Genomic DNA, 20,194 nt, shown 5'->3' with positions numbered 1-20,194 from the left:
CGAGACTCGTCTTGAGTATTGCACAGAAGACACGCCGAGGGAACCGAAAAACCCCATCGTACCAGCCAATCACGGGTATGAAGCCTTTGACGCGAGATAATCCAGGCAAGAAATGAGTGCTTCGGGATTCTTCCTTTGATCCAAACCGAGTCATACCACTCAACCTTATTCCCCGATAAATACAACCTTATGCCCAAGCAAGAGTCACTTGAGTTCTTACCTTGTGGATTAGACTCCTCAGAACCCAATGGGATATTGGTTTCAGCAGTAGCTGTTCCCCCGGCTACAAAACCAATTTTAATCACCCCAGCCCTTTTCTTCATCAGAGGCTTTGGACAACGGTTGAGTAAATGACCAAACCGCTCACAATTGCAACACTTTGGGGGCAGTCTCGGATATGATACCTCAACCATAACCGAGTTCAAAAGCTCATCCCTAACAATTATAGTAGTTGGGGGGGGGGGGGGTTCTCCAAAGAGATCTCTACCTTAACTTTAGTGTTGCCCATACAAAAGGGATCCAACCTCGACTTTTCCGTATGCAAGGGCTCCCCTATTGCGCTGGCAATCACACTGATACCAGAGAAAGAGTACATTTGAGGAGGCACATTATGCAGCACTGCCCAAGTTGGCACTGTGGTGAGCTCCGGGACTTGCAGAGAATCGTCGACTGACCATGGATAAACATTAAACGCACAATTTCCCGCCTGCCAATACCCAACATGCAAGACCCAATCACGAGTTTTGACACACGGAATCATAATGAGACACGATGTATCTGAGACTTGTCGAATGATGATATTCCCATACTTACCCCATACCGGGTTCAGATCTGAGTATATTTTAGACGACGGAGGAATCAATTAAACATCTACCAAGCATTTCTTCTCCCAAGACCATTCCTGATGGAAAGAGATCCAAAACTCGAAGACACATCCTCAAGCAAAGCATCATTCATGGCATCGCTTAGGCTCTTCTCATCAGCAGCATCGAAGAAGCAGCCACGTGTTCTCGACTCACTTATTAGTTTAGCCCAAATCGAACCACTTAGAGACAAAGTTGTCTCGTTACCAACCACCCACAAACAGTGCCTTGCACGAGTTAGTGCCACGTTAGCTCTTTGACGGTTGTTGAGAAATCCCACTTTTCCGTTACCGTTACTTCGGACGGTTGAGATGATGATAACATCTTCTTCACCACCTTGAAACCCATCTACGGACCGAACATTCAAACTGAAAAGCTGACCTGATAAGGAACTGTACTTCTTTTTGGTTCTGTCTTGAATTGCTCGGACTTGTCCTTTGTAAGGTGAAACCACTCCAACACTCATATTCATTCTCCTTTCACTTGATACTATTTAAAAACTTAAGCACATTAATAATAACAAAAAAGAATACTGAAAAACATTAATATCGGTAAAAACAAAATTATACCTTTGTAAAGGTTAGATATGATTTCAGAAATCACAGCAACTTCAACCATGTTTTTAGGACTATGCCCATCACCAAACTCTTCTTCTCCACGTCCAACATTGATAAAAGAGAAAGAACCAAACATGTTTCCTTGAAGAAACCTCTTTTGATAAATGATTTCTTGAACATTCGCAGCACCTTTGATTCTTCCATCATAGATCTCTCTGTTGGGAAAACGACTTATGGAAGGATGCATTCAGTATTGGACATTGAGCAAGTGTTTGCTGTGACCAAGTAGAACCAATCTCTCGAACAAGCTTCTTCCAAATTTCGCTTTTTCACATACCTTCCAACATTAATTAATTTATGATTAGAAAACCATAAAATATTATATATATAGCTTGAAAATAGAAACACAGTTTATATAAGATAATTGAGTACCTCATTGTGAACCATTGCAGGCAACTGAAGCTCATCTCCTATTAGAACCAGGGGCGGATGTACGCTTTAGTATGTGTGGCACGTGCCACATGCTAAATCCTAAAACACAAAAAAAATTTACATGGGATTTAGTTATCATAGTTCAGAAAATAATAGCACTTAATTATTGTGCCACATGCTAAGTCTAACGGAAGCCCTTTCTATAATACAGGTTAAGCCCAACTATTTTAAAACTGCTAATGATTCAAGCCCAACTAACTAAAAGTCTAAAACTTAAAGTCTATAAACTTTTTTTGATCGGGATTTATACCTAGTTTTTATGAGTTCATCGACAGCAATACAACTGCACCATAGAGAGAGAAAAGTCTTCTGCTTCTATTTTTGATTGGTTCCAGTATTATTTTTGTCTTCGGTTATTTTTTATCAAACAGCATATAAACAACAGTAAGTAATTGATGCAAAACTTGTCGTTGGACAAAATTCTATTTACGTGTTATAGCATATAAACTTGTCTATTGATTTTCTTCTTATTCTAGATAAATTGATAGTCTCATTCAATTGCTTTAAATATATATTGATGAATTCATGCTATGTTTTTTATTAGGTGATCTATGGAAAAATATTTTCCAAAAAAACCAACAAGTACATCTCATTCTCATGATGATTTGGAGAATTTACCCGTGGACCCTGCAGATAGGAAACGAATTGTAGAATATCACCCTAACCAAAGAGATGAGGTAAGACGCAAATATTTAGTTAAGGGTCCTTATCAACCTCGTGGTCACAAATTTCCTAGAACACTAACCGGAGATAAATTGAGACGATTCAATCCAATTTGGTTTGATCTTTATGGTGATTGGCTGGAATATAGTGTGAAGACAGACAAGGCTTTTTGTTTGGTTTGCTACTTGTTTAGAGATTACACAGAAAATAAAGGTGGAAGTGATGAATTTGTAACAAGGGGATTTGATACATGGAAAAATCCAAAGAGATTGAGTGTTCATGTGGGAGAAGTGAATAGTTTTCACAATAATGCATTGAAAATGGCTGATAATTTGATGAGACAAGGTCAATCAATTGTTCATGCTTTTTATAAGCATGATGATGCTGCAAAAAATGAATACAGAATCAGATTGAATGCTTCAATTGATGTTTGTAGATATTTATTACGGCAAGGATTACCTTTTTGAGGTCATGATGAGTCAGTAGAATCAGCTAATAGGAGAAAATTCATAGAGCTTGTGGAATATACTGCAGATCAAAATGAGCTTGTAAGGAAGGTTGTGTTGGAGAATGCTCCCAAAAATAATCAGATGGTGTCTCACAAAATTCAGACTGATCTAGTGCATTGCTTTGCAGAGGAAGTTATTGAATCTATTATTCAAGAAGTTAATCACGATGTATTTTGCTTGTTGGTGGATGAGTCTGCAGATGTTTCTACTAAAGAGCAAGTGGCAGTGGTTTTTCGCTTCGTTGATAAAGATGGGATAGTAAAAGAAAGATTTATTGGTCTTATTCATGTTCAAGATACATCTTCTGGAACTCTGAAATGTGCTGTTGATTCATTGTTTGCAAAGCGGGGGTTGAGTATGAAAAAATTAAGGGGACAAGGTTATGATGGAGCAAGTAACATGAAAGGTGAGTTTAATGGGTTGAGATCTTTGATTTTAAGAGAAAATAGTACTGCATATTATGTACACTGTTTTGCTCACCAGCTTCAATTGGTCGTCATGGCAGTTGCTAAAAAACATTTTGAAGTTGGTGATTTTTTTGATATGATTTCGGTTTTGCTAAATGTGGTTGGAGCATCTTGTAAGAGGAAAGATATGGTTCGAGAAGACCAACGAAGGATCATCGAAGAAGGAATTAGTCAAGGTGAAATTAAGACAGGAAAGGGACTGAATCAGGAGCTTTCATTTCAAAGCCCTGGTAATACTCGATGGGGTTCTCACTACAATACCTTAGTACGATTAGTTGATTTATTCCCTTCTATTGTGAAAGTATTGGAGTATGTCCAGAGCGAAGGGAGTGATGGTGTCAAAAGAAGGCAAGCTAATGGTCTCATCAAATATTTGCACACCTTTGATTTTGTGTTTTACTTACAGTTGATGTTACTTCTTCTCGGGATCACAAATACTCTATCGGTGGCTCTGCAAAGGAAAGATCAAGACATTTTGAATGCTATGTCTCTGGTGAAATCTACCAAGCAACAATTGTACAATCTCAGGGATAATGGATGGGATTCTTTGGTTGAAAAAGTTAATTCTTTTTGTGAGAGTCATAACACTGAGTTGATCATCATGGAAGAAGAATTTGTTGATCCAAAGAAGCCAAGAAGGAGAACCAACATGACAAACTTGCATCATTATCAGGTGGAATGTCTTTACACTGTATTGGATATGCAAATTCAAGAGTTTAATGATCGTTTTGACGAGGTAAACACTGAATTGCTTAGTTGCACTGCGTCTTTGAGCCCTTTTGGTTCCTTCCACGAGTTTGACCAGTCGAAACTTGTGAGGTTATCTGAGTTTTATCCAGAAGATTTTTAGTTCTGTGGAGCGGATATCTCTTGAGCATCAACTTGGTATTTACATTGATAATATCCGTGAAGATAAAAGGTTTGCTAATTTGGAGAGTCTTGGAGATCTTGCACGTGTAATGATGGACACAAAAAAAACATCTTTCGCATCCTCTTGTTTATCGACTTTTGAAGTTGGTTTTGACTTTACCTGTTGCCACTGCTACAGTCGAGAGATGCTTTTCTGCGATGAAAATTGTGAAGACTACCTTGCGAAACCGAATGGGTGATCAGTTTTTAAATGATTGTATGGTTTGTTTTATTGAAAAAGAGCACTTAGATAAAGTGACAAATGAGGTAGTAATAAAAAGATTTCAAGATATGGAAGATCGTAGAATAGTTTTGTAGGACTTCTTCATGTGTTTTTGTTATGACAATTTTTTAATATTTTATTTTTTTGGTTTTGGATTTTTTAATAATAATATTATTATTATATTTTAATTAATTATTTTATTAATTATTTTGTGCCGCATGTTAAATAAGTTTCTGCGTCCGCCACTGATTAGAACAGCATGACGAAGTCCAGAAAGTTGCAAAGCAGCAACTGATTCACATTCTTTAAGCTGAGCCGCCTCATCGACCACAAGAAGGTCGACCGGTCCTGTCCTTATCGGATTCATATCTGCAGCACCTGAGGCTGTGCAGAAAATTATGCTTGCATTCTGTAGACAAAAGTTTTTTGTATCTTTGTTTTCCAGCATATCCGTAACCTCAAAACGTTCAGGAAGTAAACGTAGAGCCTGGAGGCAATCAGCACTGATGAGTCTGTTGAAGCAATCAAATCTGAAACTTCCCTTCTTGAAATCATCTCTAGTAGAGTTCTCTTTCAAGAAATATCTGACGCGCTTAAGAGCTTGACGAGCTGCGACCATATTATTCACTTGTACAGATGAAATGAAAGACTTGGGAAGATGCGTGTACAAATCAACCATATCTTTCTCCAATTCGTCACTGAGACCATCAAAAGTCTTCTTTACAAACTCCCCAAATGTAAGACTCTTTATGGCTTTTGGCTTCTGTTCAGTAGCTCCCTCTTCCTTCTTCTTTCTCTTTATTTCTTCTTCTTTTATTCTTTCAACTTGTACCAGTAAAAGTACATAATGCTCGTACTTGGCCTCTGTGTTCTCAAGAAATTTTATCAGTGAATCTAACCTCTGCTTCCATCCCGCATGTGGGGGAAAAAGGTTACCAAGTTTACCAACGCGCTCATCAAGAAACACATCAAGAAGAACATCTTTTTCTTTAATCCACATTCTGTCGCGGTTCCCAGATAGAACAATGTCCCCCAGCCCGTAAGTAGCGTGTTCTGATGAACAAGTTTCCTTAAATAAGGACATGAGCCTCGACACTACTTCTACAATAGCTGTGTTTGTAGGAGCACACACAACTGTTTTGCACTTTAGCTTGAGAAGGCAAAAGAGCAGAGTTGCCACCGTCTTTGTTTTGCCAGTACCAGGAGGTCCCCAAATCAGCTTCACAGTGTGCTCGTGGTAGCAGTTCTTTTTCTCAAGGCAACTCAAGATTGCAGCTTCTTGGGACGAGTTCAGTTTCGCAGAACGGATTATATCCAAAACATGGTCAGAATACTCAGAATCATCAAAACCATTCGCACAAACACACTGCTTAGTTGCCTGTAACACAAGCAAAACCTTAATCACTCAATGCAAGAATAAAATATACGCTACAAAGAGAAAGCTTATCATGATATAACACGTACCAGAGTATTTTCCTGAAGTACACTCTTGACTAGAGTTAAATTGGCGGCTTCGTTGTGCAAAGCGTTCCAAATTCGAGTGTTTGTTGTTAAATTCATGAGGAAAACTCCAAAATGAAGTGAAGTCTCCTTGAACATGCGGTTCATTTCAAAATCTGATATCGATCTAGATGAATGAACAGTGATAAGAAGATCACCATCAGAGGATACGTAAGCGAGAAGAAAAGGATTCAAGTCATCGATCCGTCTTGGCCTTTCCTTTGTCAGAGCAAGAATATCTCCACCTTTAGGCTGATACTTTGCACCAATACTCAACGAATTAGTTATTTTTAAATCATAGAACAAATTGTTTGAAGAGCTTCCACTTGAAGTATTTTTCTCCAGAGAAGTTATTTCAAAGACAGGAGCTTTGGATAAAGATTTGAAGCTCGAAAACAACTCGCTCCGTGTTTCCTCAAGTAGATGAGGAACAAAACACTGAGGGTATTCATCAACAGATCTAAACTTGTCTGGTATTGCCTTCATCTGTTAAAAAATATACCAGCGGCAATGAGTAATATAACATATAGAAATATACCAAAGTTCAAAGCTATATACAAAAGAAAGGGTGAAAAGAGATAAAACGAAACCTTGTTCTTGCGGAGATCTCTGTTGAGAATATTTTTGATAGACCAAGAGAACACTCTATTGGCCAGACTTGTTTTCTCGTTCTCGTCCATGACCCTTCGTCTTTCAAGAAGATTGTCCATCAAAGCAACAGCTATAACTAACCTGAGTTACGTTGCAACACGTAACGTGTCTTAGGAGGCAAGAAGAATAGAATGACAAATAGAGAGTAATTTTTTTTTTTTTTTTTTGTAGATAGAGAACTTGGCAGAAAAATAAACAGAGACGAAGAAGATAAATCTGGAGTGAACTCATACTATCAGTTTGGTCTACTTAAAAAGGAAGACGAAGGCGAAAGGTCTACTTTCGAAATTTCAACATTTTCCGAGAAATATGTAATGATCAATGAACCGAAGATAAACCGATGAAGTGAAGTGTCATTATTATATTTAAATCATTATTTTTTTTTATTTGTTTCTTTCGTTTACGAGAAATTAATTAAATAGTAAACTGTAATGTTGATTTTCCAAATGGCATGGGGAAGAAGAAAGGTCGGGACTTTTATAACATAGCATTGACGGTAGTGTCTACCCGTAACCCGCTTCTAGTCTTAATAACCAAAAAATAATTAAGGGATATGCCAAAAAAAAAAAAAAGAGCACAGTACTACTAAACAAAAAATTAAATTTATTTATAAGGAACTTATGTCCAGAACCAACTTAAATAGCCTAATCTAATTTTTTTTTTTTTTTGAATGAATGTGAAAATATATTCAAAACAAAAAAAGTTCCTTTTTATAATAAATGTGTCCTTGAATCAAAAGAATGATGCAAATTGCTACGAGCTTTTAAAAAATTGGAATAAAGTAAAAGAGGAGAATGAGTCAATGTCGAGTTGCAAGCCATAGTTGCAGGCTATCAACATACTTAGTCGTGTGTTGCTGCAACGAAAGGAGCTTGTTACGGACCAGTCTATCCAAGAACTTGGTTAATTGCGCAGAGGTGGTAGACTTATCCCCATGATGTCGCTGGTTACGCTCCAACCAAATCGAGTGAACAGCGGCTTGGAAGATAAGGCGTAGAAGGAAACACGTTGTACCTGTGATCGTGACACTCGAAAGGAGAGACAAAATCTGAGTGAAACAGGTTGAGTAGCAGTGGAGAAAGAGTTGGCGGGTGAGGTTTTCCCATACTCGAACCGAATAAGGGCAAGCAAAGAAAAGATGACCAAGGGTCTCGACTGGCGCCTGACAGAACACACACGAGGGATTCAAACCACGGTTCCAGGATAGCATGCGTTCACCGGTAGTAAGCCAGTGCCGCGCAGCAAACCAGAGCATAAAAGAATACTTTGGAACAGAGTCAGCAAACCAAACACATGGATACCAACCCACTGTTGAAACCACTCGCCTTAGTTGTAGCCATGTCTCTGAAATTGAAAACCGAGGCATGTATGTCCCATTAGACTGTCGCCACAGAGCATTGTCAGATACCTAATCTAATTCTTTATCTTTCCCACAATGTAATTCATCCCCTGTCGGGGAGTGTAGATGCAGACTTTTAGTTCTTTGAACTTCCACAACATGAATTTATATCACCAAATAAGCCATCAAAATTTTCAACTCTTTGCATTGTTGATTCTCTCAGATGATTTCTTATTACCATTTCACTCCCCTTGAGAAGAATTCTCTCTCATGTCTTATGAATCAGTGTATAACACTCACTTCCCTTCGAGATATCTCCAAATGTTGTTGTCTCATCACTTCTGATTCTAAGACGTTATCTTTCTAAAAAGCTTGCACCTCTCTAACTTTTTTTTTCATTTTTCTCTCAAATTATGCTCAAGAAACTAACCACAACAAAACTTTTATGCTTAAGAATCAAATGTTATCAAGACTGAAAAGTATAAAAGATGTATATAATAATGCAATGAGATGAATGAACAGGATATAAAATTATAGAAGAAAATGAGATATAAACTTTGTGATGTGATCGCTGTTCGGTACGGAGATAATTGGGCAAGTAGAGCCAGTTGGGACTTTAAACATGAACTCATACATGACTGTACCAATATGTAAAACAAATTGATGTTATGATGTGTCCAAGTAACTAAAGTTCCAACTTTAGGTGCAAGATTTTCGGAGCTCCTAGCTAGCCAAACCATCAGATAAATCTTCAAGGCTTAATCTTGGTAACTCTATTTTATTTTTTATTCTAGAATCTAGATTGTTTGGATTATATTCCACTCATTGGCAGGCTTTAATTTGAACACAATGAAATTTTAACAACGATGTTTCTGGTCAAATAGCAATATTACGAACATTCTTTCTAGATAATAATATTGAGTATAATTAAGGATCTAGCATCTAATCTATGAAGATAATTTCTACTTCTTTGGGTCTATTTTTCAAAAAATTTGAGTTTACTTAGCATGTTCCATAGCAAATGCGAAAATAACTTTCTAAATGAACTAGCATGTGGCCCGCGCTTAGGGTGTATTTTGGATTTTTGGTATATTATTTTTTGATTATGTAATTTTCTCTTAGGGTATGGTTTTGTAGTTTTTTTTTTCCCCTACAATATGGTTTTGTAGTTCATTGGTTTGCATTTGTTGTTATTTATTTTTAATTTCGTGTGTATTTTTTGGTTTTTGCATTAAGTATAATTTAGTGAACTGTTTTTATTTTTTATTTATATATATATATATATATATGTCATGTTGTGTTTGTTTACATAATTGGTTTTGTTTTTGTTTTATTTTTATTTGAGAATTTAAGATTGTATAGTATAAGTTGATGTGTGGTTGTAGTCATAAGTGGTGCTTATTTCAATTATTCTATATGTGTTTGTAGTTTGTCGTTTGTTTAGTTTGGGTAGGTATTTAAGGGCATCTCCAGTGGTGTTTTGTAGAGGGTTGCTCTTGGTTAAAAAATTAAAATATAATAAAAATGCATAACTGAGGAAAGAGAAACTAAAGAAACCTTTGTTGTTTTGAAGTACTTTAAGAACTGACTGAGCAACGTTGCTCTTCTTTTCTCTCTTTTTTATTAGTTAACTCATCTTTTATTAATAAAATATTAATTATTTAATTTTAAGCAATTTGAATGAGTTGCTCAGGGGTAAAGATGGTCTAAGGTCATCTTTATCGGCACAACTTATTAGGTGTTCTTAGCCCAAAAAAATATTTAATAAATTGAACAGTGGCCTTAGAACGGATTTTTAGTTCTTGAATTAGAACAGATTTAAGCCCAGTTCTTTGTCTACGTGGCTTTACGGGAATGGTTGAGAATTTTTTACAATCGAAATAATTTTCATTTCTCTTCCTCTTCCAAAATGCAACTAGGTTTTCTTCGAGAAAGAGAGAAAACGACGAAAGCTTCGACCCGCTTTGCAGAACCGAGTCAACCCGACCAGACTTTGTTTCGTTCCCTCTCGTTTGATCGATCGGCCGGTGCCTGATTGCGTTTTGACTCCCGAAATCTCCGGCCAAAGTTCAATCTAGGTTTGTCATTTCATATTCCTAGTTACAATTCTGTTATCTCATAAAAAGATCCTCTCTTTTTCATTTCTGGGGTTGTGTGTTGCGATCCGGTTCGATTCTATTGATCATTGTTGAAATATTTAAGAGTCATAAACAAAATTGTTGCGTTTTGAAGGGTTTCTCGTAAAAAGTTGATTTTTACTATTTGGAAGTCAATTTGCCCGAATCTTGTATGTGTATATGGCAGTTTCTTACGATTTCATTCATCTTTTTGTGGGATTTTATGAAGTATGGTTGATCCGAGCTATGGATACTAGGAGCCCCTCCTCCACCATCGACAGCGTTATTGTCCTACCTTAAATCGAAAGCAACTTCTGTGGCTGCTGCTGATTTTGCCAATCTGCCTCTTGGAACTGACCAGCTCCAGTTATCCCTCGATGGCACTTTTGTCACTGAGATGCTCAACCATGTAGATACCGTTACAGGCGTCATGGAGTCTCTGGCTAGGCGTGCTATAATCGCCGAATCGCAAGCCGCAATCGAGAAAGCTAAGCTTGTATCAAGTCAAGAAGAAATTCAGAGAAAGGTTGGCCAAATCGACAACATGTCCACCAAGTTAGAGGACATGGAAAAGTTTGCTCTTGGGACCAGTAGTCAGGAGAGACTTTGAGTCGCTTAAATCCTATGTTACAAGTCTCATCAGCGTCAGAGAAACACTTGTCTCTTCCGAGAAGCAGTTCCAAACTATCGAGCGACTTTTTGAACGGTTAGCATGTCTTCTTCTACACTACTTCTTAATTTCTTGGCTTTCCATTAATCTGCCTACTCCTAGAATTAGCAACTTGTCTATTATGAGTAGGCTCTAGAACTTGTCTTTGATTGTTGATAACCATTATAGAGCAGATTTTGGTGTTCGATAACGACTAGTCTCAAAAACTCCATACTTGTTCGTGTAGTAAAGAGAACACCATAATTAGTTCTCCCATTTTTTTTACCTATGATCTTAACAACTGATCTAACATTATTTTCACTATATATTTAATCTAAGAACACAAAAAAAAGTTCTCCCATTAATGATGCCCTAAGGCCATCTCTCCAGCAACTCTCTTAAGTTGTTCAAATATTAATTAATCATATAATTAATACAAAACTAATTAAAACAACCCACTTTGAACTTAAACAAAATCATCCCTCCACTGGAGAACCCCAACGAAGGTTACTTAATCATTTATATAATATTTTTAAATTTTAGTTTATTAATTATCAAATTTTAATAATCTAAAATGATAAAACAATTATTTTTATTACATAAAATAGAAAAAAATAAAATTTTACAAAATTCAAAATATTAAACATATTTGACAAAATTCGGAATATTAAACATATTTTACAAAATTCGGATTAAGTTTCATATAAGATTAGAAATACTGTATAACATGTATTAATTTTATTTTTTGATTCATTTATCTATGTTTAAAATTTTTAAGATAATCAATCAAAGTGTATACTGTATCTATCTATAAGAGTGTTTGTCTTTCCTTTTTGCCGTTTAAGTTTCTTGATGAATGGTTAATTAAAACAAACATTGCATTGCATGATGGATGGATTAACAGAACACAATCAAGAACATTCATAATAGAGAAGTTGAATTGTAACTAAAGTTTATTTTGTTGATTGCAGCGATAGCTTGATGGCCATAATTCTAACAAAAGAGTAAAGAAGAGTTTTCGATCAAAACTTGCATAGTATATAGCATAGATTCATGTAGTACCATTGCTTCATACATGCGTCCAATAGTTACATGTTAAATTATTCAATGGTGTTTAACTTAAGCTAAATCTATCAGCGTCAAAAATTATGTGGTAAGCTTTAGTTCCAAGTTCCAACACCAATGTGATGCCTCAAGACCAGGGTATATGAGCAGAAAAACTCAGAGCTCTACTTTCATATCATTACCTAACTGACTGAATAAGATCCCAATATCCATTCCTTGATTCAATGTAGGTATTACTACTGAGTAAGGGCATTGTGTGGAAAACCCAACATTTTTGTTTTTGGACTGTTTTATCGCTTTGCTTAGCCTGCTTACGCATCGCTGGAACTTCTTATGGCAGCTTATGTTAGTCATACCTGAAATGGGAAACAATTACGAAAAGGTTTCAGCGTAAGTATGACAATTCAAGACCAAATATTTAGCATTTGACTCCATCAAGACTTATATAGCTTAAGAAGAATGAAACATGGTAATGTTTCAAATCTTTAAAGCTATGACCACTTATTATCAATGCAACAAGGCAAACAAAAGATGAGAAGTTAAGATCCCTAAAGCAGTAGAGTCACAAAAAAAAATCATTATTTGAAATTATCACAAGAAACAATAAAACACAGACCAAAAAAACATTAAAGTGTTGAGTTTTATCTCAGAAATCAGAAATCAGAAGAGGCAAGTGAAATTAGCAAAATCATTGTCAAAATCAGATTTTTTGGCAGGGGTTTCAAATTAAGTCAATGTGATAAGCTAATAATTACAAGAGTGTGATTCCTTTATATCTAATTATGGAAATTAAGATTCACAGAGAAAACACAGGGAACCGAATCGAACCTCGCTGCAAACGACACCGAAGAGGACGACGAAGACAGCAACGAAGAAAGCCGCTGCAAAACGCATCGGAGAAGTGCGTATCATCACCCTCGTCGTCTCGTAGATGTTTGTGGAATTTAGGGTAAGTCGTTCGTTGTCTTCTTTGCTAAGGTTTCTGAAAGCCATCGCCTTCGGGTGACCAACAAACCTCCAGTTTAAGCCATTGTTTCAAAGGATTCGATGTGAATCCATTGATTTTTCTGATTTCAGATGAATCTCATTTTCAATCTCCGTTTCATTCCACAGAGAAGAGAGAGAGAGACAGTGGAGAAGAAAATGCGCGAAAAATAAAAAAAAAATCTTTGATATTTACGAACCCACTAATCAACAAACGCCACGTAGCGTTCCTAAAGGTTGCTCAAATTGCAGCAACCATTCTCGACTTTATGGATCTATAAATGAGTTTTTTTATTTTTATTTTGGGGCCCAAACCCAAGAGTAACCATGAAAGCATCTCCCACTATAGATGCTCTAATAAACTGTGTGAGGATTTTTCATGAATGCTTTTGTGATTGTAGTAAATAGTTAGTGTGTCATACATTTTTTTAAAAAATTTAAATTACTTAGATTTGAGTTTTTATTGTGTTAATTTTGTGTTACAACGATTGAGCCCATTTTCCAAACCCTTAAACTATGGTGGTCTATTGGATCATTAGTGGAATTTAATTAAGTTGGGAATGCATTAGGAAATTTGTATCATATAGTTACGTTTTTTTGCTACTAACAAATAATATCTACAAACTGTTACAAATTAGTGACAAAATTTAAATTAATAGATATTGTAGCTAATTAGTCACTAAATGTAGCTATATAATGACAAATAGTAACATACATAATTTGTAGAAAAAATGTTACATATTTTGTGTCACAAAATATTGTAACACCGTAATACACAACGCTAACTGTAGCAAATTCGTAGCAAAAAGTTGTTTGGAAACTGTTGACAAAAAAAAAGTTGTTTGGAAACTAAAACCAACACTTACGAAAAGAAGTAACATTTCCCCTTATCATATTGTTTGGAGACAGACAATAAAAGAAAAAAGCTTAGATCCGAAAAAAAAAAACTTTGCAGATCTCTTCTCCTCCTCTCTATCGTGATGTTTGATCTACTCCCCCACCCTCATTCTCCTTCGTCTCTCTTTCATTCGACCCAGCTCACCCAAAACCTACATCACCTTCTATCGAATCTACATGCCTCTCTTGCATTTAAGACTAGAATTGAAAATTCATTCTCTTCGTGGTTTCAGCAAGTCTAAATGAATTCAATGTGGCAACGTCTCTCGTTTCCTATCTCATATCTCTATCTCCAATCTCATATTGAAATTATTATCAAATCATGTGTTTCTAATAGCCGATAATCTGAATTCATTGGATGTTGGAACAGAACATTCATAATTGGTTCTTGTTGCAAATAGTGTATCTGATTTTAAAGAGAAGAGGCAAATTAAACATTCATTTTTGGTCCTTGTTAAACTTTTCTTAAATTGGCAAGTAAGAAAAATTTGCAGGTATGCTAAAGCTTTGTAGTTTAGCTGTGCTTATTTGTTTTTAGCAGCTAATATAGGGAAGGCAATGAAAAGGTGTGGAGGAGTGGCGAACATTAATTTCAAGTCTATGCATTAGGTGAAACGGAAGAAAGAATGAAAAAGGAGAGAGACGCCTGAGGTCGCAAATTGGAGGACGGCAGAGTGGAGTTTTGTGGGAAGGGGATTGACTTTGAGGGCAAATAAAACATGTGTTAATAATAATTTGGACTTTAAAAGATATTTGGCCCAAAAAAATAGGAAATGGTTAGTGGGTAAATTTCAAAAATTTGGTCTCATTAAACAGAATGAATCGCTGACGTGGCAACACCAAGAGTGAGGAAAACAAACTTTATATATAATATAACAAGAATCAATATTATGATACAAAAATGAAAAAACAAAAATATATATATAAATACACATAATTGTGATAATATATGTATTTTTAAAATAGATAATTTTTGTTTTTAATAATTTTTTTATTAGATTTTCAAAATAAACTTAAAAGTTAAAACTTCATAAATGTTAGAGACAATCACAAATTTTCTACGAAAAATTATTTCTATCAGTATCTCCTTCTGTGCGAACTTCTTCGGATGTTGTCCCATGTGAAACTCTATACATGGATATATCATGAAAATTAGAACAATACGTATAACTTATATATAACTTATATACGTAGAAATGTGTGGAGAAAATAATACCGTGAGGAACTATGGGGAGGGTTTGGGCCACCGCATTTGATTTTGCAACGTAAGAAGCAATTACCGTCGTGTTCGTTACAAGGCTTTGAACACTTGCGATAACAGTTAATCCAATCTTTTTTCCAATCGTTTTTAGTCCCGTTTGCTTCTACTGCCACCACAACAATCACCACCATCATGATAACTACTATTGCACTCCATTTTGCCATCTTTGATCGTCTTAGAATCCTGCAAAAGTATATTTGTTTTGAAAAATAAAATAAAATCTAATGACTCTTCTATTATGTTTAAGAAATCAACCTCTATTTATAATACAATTTGTTTTAATTTTGAGTAGATTCGCTTACTTAGTGTTTGCAGTAGTTTTAATTGGTTTAGTCTATTAACTCCCCTCATATTTATGTCCAAGATTTTGTATGTTTTTGCAGAATTAAATTTTATAAATATGAACAGATGTATATTGTTGTAAATGTGGATCCAACCATTCTTTTTTTTTTGGGGGCAAAATATGGATCTATCCCTTGAAGAGTAAATCTCATGCCAATAAGAAAAAGTACTCCAAAAATTTAGAGGACATTAATTCATAGATTTCATATGCTTAGTTTTTATTTGTTGGTTAAAAACATTAATAAATTTTACACTTGGTGAAATGAAAACACTTTGTTTAATTAACCCTTTTCAGTTTTCTTTTCCTTTTATTTTATCTATATATACATTTTTGGAGACATTTATGAAATAAATCCCGAAGTTCATACCTATTTACAAGCATGCCATTAGTATTAAATATTAAATATTAATTTGGTAATTAATTTTATAGTAGCAAGATTTCGATTTTAAAAAACAAAAATTCTCCTTAACCAAATTTCCAAAAATATCTGCCTAATAAATAATCGATTAATTGCTAAAAAATCAGCCTAGATATTCGACCTCAAAACATTGATTTCAGATTATTTTCCCCCTATAATATATGTTAACAATAAAATTAAGAAACAAATTTAAATACAAAAATATATCATATCCCTACCATATTCATTAAAAACAGATTACAATTATTTACTCCCTAATTAGTTATTAAATCAGATTATTATTTTTTGCTTGGAAAGGTTTGTTTCCTCAACATAATGTTCACCCTATAAATACTATACACCTAAACCTCGATTATATATCAGCAATCATAATTACATAACCCTTAAAAACCCTTAAACACTTTTTCATTCTTGATTTTTAGATCTGTCTCCAAATATTGAAAATCTTTCTAAGAAAAAAAGATAATGATAGAGAAACAATTGAGTGGTTATTATACTTTTTTTTTTTGGTTAAAGAACACCATCAAGATTTTGTAATACAGTAAAACCTCTATAAATTAATAATGTTGGGACCAAGACATTTTATTAATTTATAGTGATACTTCATTTATCTATAAATTAATAAGTATTATTTTATAGTGTAAATTATTAATTTATAGGTATATTTTTAATTGTTTAATTTAAAAAAATTATGAATTGAGACAATTTTTGCAAAATAAGATTAGAATTTTGGATGTTGTAAATTTTATGGTATTGGAATTGAATGTGAAATAATTAAAAAATATTATTGACAATGAATTACAAATATTATAGACAAATTCACTTATACATATGACATAAATATTCAAATTTATGAATAAGAATATCAATTCTCGTATTTTAATAGTCTATCAAACTATGAAAATGTAAATGATGCATATTTAGAAATTGAAAATTTTAAAAAATTTTAGCTGTTTTATGAAATGTTATAGAATATTTTATATCATTATAGATTGAAGATACAACATAACAATTGTTTTATATATATGAGGTTTAAGAGAAACATACTTTACTATATCAGCATCTATATATATATATGTAAATTTACATGATTATTAATTTATGATATTATCGGATCCATATCTTACATGGGGATTTCAAAATAATTATTATCGTATTATCTTATCGAATTTTGTTAATTTTTACACTGTTCCGACTTGGGACTAGCAAAATTTATTAATTTATTGTGTTTATTAATTTATAGAGTATTAATTTATAGAGGTTTTACTGTATCATATATTTGGAATTTTAGAATATAGTTATTCTTTTTTTTTGTGATGGTTTTCATTTCAGTTCTCACATATAATGTTTTCTTATACAGTTAAGTCATTAGTTTTTATTTTACTTTATCAAAAAAAAATTATTGTTTATTTTATGTTTAATGCTTTAAGTTTCACAAATAGTTTGGTTTGTATAAAATATATCTTCATAAACATGAACAAGATGAATCAAAACAAAAATGGAGAAGTCTTAGTTTTCGTTTTTATACTTTTTTTTTGTTTTTCTTAATTCATGCAAATTATATTTAATTATTTTATATTTTTTTGATAATAACTATAATTCTTCATCTATATTAAAAATACATTTTAATTTTTTGATAATAAGAAACATATCTAACTAAAAAAATCGGTAATTACACTTAAAATCTTTTAAGGTTATAATTTCTTAGTTTCCAAATTAGATGATTTATAACAAAATATAGTTAATGTGATAGCTAAAATCCCGAAATTAAGCAAAATGATAATGTGCTAATGAATATAATTATTTTAAGAAAACTCTATAAAAATATTGTTTCCTATAATTTTGTTTTAATGTCATATCTTCTTATAATACTCAATTCATATTTTTTTTGTCTTTAATTATGTATGTATATTGTAGTATGTATTTATATATTAATGTGATATATTGGTGAAAAACGGACCAGCAACTATTATAGTATGTATGTATATATTAATGTGATATATTGGTGAAAATTCGAAAATCTCAGATTATATAGATATAATTATTATATATAAAATACCAAAATCATGAAAATAGTAATGAGTCTTTTAGTTATTTTATTTGATCTCTCATGTATCAAATAAGATATAGATTTTAATAAAACATTTAGTTGTAAAAGTTATATTTTTACTTGATAAAAATTTGAAAAATTGATTTGAAAAAAGTGAAGTTTAGCCTCACATACTATTTTACTTTCACGGGTTTCGTATGATGAGTTTTTGTGGATTAAAAATCTTTGAACATGTTGTGTGACCCGCCTAGCATGGCGGGTTTGGACTATAGAACCAACACTAAAACTATTAGTTTATTTCATATATACTATAAATTTATAATCATAGTTTGGAAAATTAACTTATAAATTATTTAGTATATGAACTACAAAATATTACACATACTATAATACATTCTTAATATTCCAAAAAAAAAATTTAAATACACATAAAACTATACAAGAACATATCATATAGGCATATACCTCTGTTTATTTCTAGAGAACAAAACAAATCTAGAATTTCATACTCTATCTAATAACAAATTTAATGTAATTAAGTTATAAACTTTATAAAAGTGTAAGAAGAAAAAAAAAATTTAAACAAAATTCTAAATTAATTAGATAAAAGTTAATTAATTGAAAATTTGAAAACTAAATAAATTAAAAATTATTATTTAAAATACAATAATTTATAATTTAACCTCGCGGTGTAACGCGGGTGAAATCCTATTAAAGATATATTTAATATTAACCTATACAAGGTATGGAGCCCCCACGATATTGCGTAGGAACTCATTTTAGTAAAATATTTATTACAAAAATCCTTTAATTAAATTTCTATATCGCGGGGGAACTCATTTTATTAAAATATTTATCACAAAAATCCTTTAATTAAATTTATTTATTAAACTATTGAGATTATTAAATTATTTAATAAAAATTGCAAAAACATACAATTTTTTGAAAATTTCTTTATATTTTATTTGAAAAATATACTTTAAAAAAATAATCTTACCTTCACATATGATTAAATAAATAATTATCAATGCTACATAGTACACACATCAAATTAAACAAATTTTTACGATTAACTGCCATGATTACATTACAGTCGTGTTATTTCGTTCGCTTTTATTCGTAACTTTTCGTTCGCATCTTTTCAATGTAACATTTTATTTGTGTCTTTTCGTAGTAACTTTTCGTAAATATTTTTTAATTTCTGAAAAAATGAATAAATGCAATCTACAGTTGTGTCTTCTTTTCTTAACCTCACCGTCAGTGAGGCAAACCTCCCATCTACTGCGCTATACACACAAGCAATAAGATCTCTACATGCCACATACAACAAACAATACAAACAAACCAGGTAATATGCAAAGCAATCACACCATCGTCGTAACTGAGGAAGGGTGTCGACCGACACCAAGTGGTGTTGATCGACACTGACACGTGCTCCACATGGTGTCGATCGACACTCGCTAAAGTTGTCGAACCGTCCTCGCGTTGGTGTCGACCAACACCCCAACTGGTGTCGATCGACACCGATGCCGAGCATCGATTCCCTTCGATCAGAAACTCTCAATCTCGCCTCCAAGCTCCTCCAATCCGCTCGAAGCATTCCCAGAAGTAAAACCCAGCCACAACAGTCACGAAAAACCAAAGGAAACTCAAGAGAAACAATCACATAAGCACAAAATCACAAAAAGCTAGAGATCTTAGCTTAGATAAGCCATGGTCATGCACTCACCTCTCTGCAGGGAGATTCTGACAAACAATGATGAATCCCACACTCCCAGCAACCTTCTAGCTTCTTCCTAGTTTCAAATCTCCCAAGAAAAGCCAACCAATCACCCAGAAATCACCAAAAAGCTCAAGAACACACTTTCTCATTGTTTTCTCTCAAAGCGGCGTGAGGTAAAAACATAACACGACCCTAGGTCGATTTCTCCCTTTTAAACCTCGGTTCAATGGTTTCCTTAAACCAAACCGGTCAAAATCGATCAATAACTCAATCTGGTCGAACCAGAAAACATTGGTGTCGACCGACACCATTCGTGGTGTCGATCGACACCCAGCCCCAAAACACAGAGTTTTGGTTCACGGGTGTTACAATTCTCCCCTACCAACGTAGATTTGTCCTCGAATCACAACCAACCATCAGTCAAGGACTCCCGTGCCACCGTCTCCACGGCCCGCACTCCTCCGACCGATCTATGAAAGGTCACCTCTAGGCGATAGACTCACGTTCCAGGCAT

At 33.8% G+C, this 20,194-nt stretch overlaps 1 protein-coding gene and 2 pseudogenes across 2 annotated transcripts; 1 reads left to right on the top strand and 2 right to left on the bottom strand.

Annotated features, from left to right (window-relative positions):
* Window positions 1-870: 870 nt before the first annotated feature.
* LOC104724076 (putative helicase MAGATAMA 3) lies at window positions 871-11,044 on the bottom strand (annotated as a pseudogene).
* LOC104724075 (uncharacterized) lies at window positions 2,443-4,778 on the top strand (annotated as a pseudogene).
* Window positions 11,045-14,855: 3,811 nt separating the features above from the next.
* Window positions 14,856-15,554, bottom strand: LOC109127553 (uncharacterized). 2 transcript variants are annotated; one of them, XM_087476075.1, is made up of 3 exons: window positions 15,449-15,554; window positions 15,102-15,329; window positions 14,856-15,013 (listed from the first exon to the last, which is right to left on the bottom strand). In XM_087476075.1, the coding sequence occupies exons 2-3, from the start codon at window positions 15,308-15,310 to the stop codon at window positions 14,944-14,946; spliced, it is 279 nt and encodes a 92-aa protein (XP_087332201.1). In that variant the 5' UTR covers window positions 15,311-15,329; window positions 15,449-15,554; the 3' UTR covers window positions 14,856-14,943. The 2 variants fall into 2 exon arrangements, with proteins under 2 accessions (XP_087332201.1, XP_019088046.1); XM_019232501.2 differs by lacking the exon at window positions 15,449-15,554 and having other exon boundaries at window positions 15,102-15,382.
* Between the last annotated feature and the right edge of the window lie 4,640 nt (window positions 15,555-20,194).

Source organism: Camelina sativa, chromosome 11 (assembly GCF_030686135.1).
Source record: "Camelina sativa cultivar CO46 ecotype springtype chromosome 11, ASM3068613v1".
NCBI lineage: Eukaryota > Viridiplantae > Streptophyta > Magnoliopsida > Brassicales > Brassicaceae > Camelina > Camelina sativa.
Note: the sequence above shows the minus strand (reverse complement) of the source record. Positions and strands in the feature narration are given on the sequence as shown.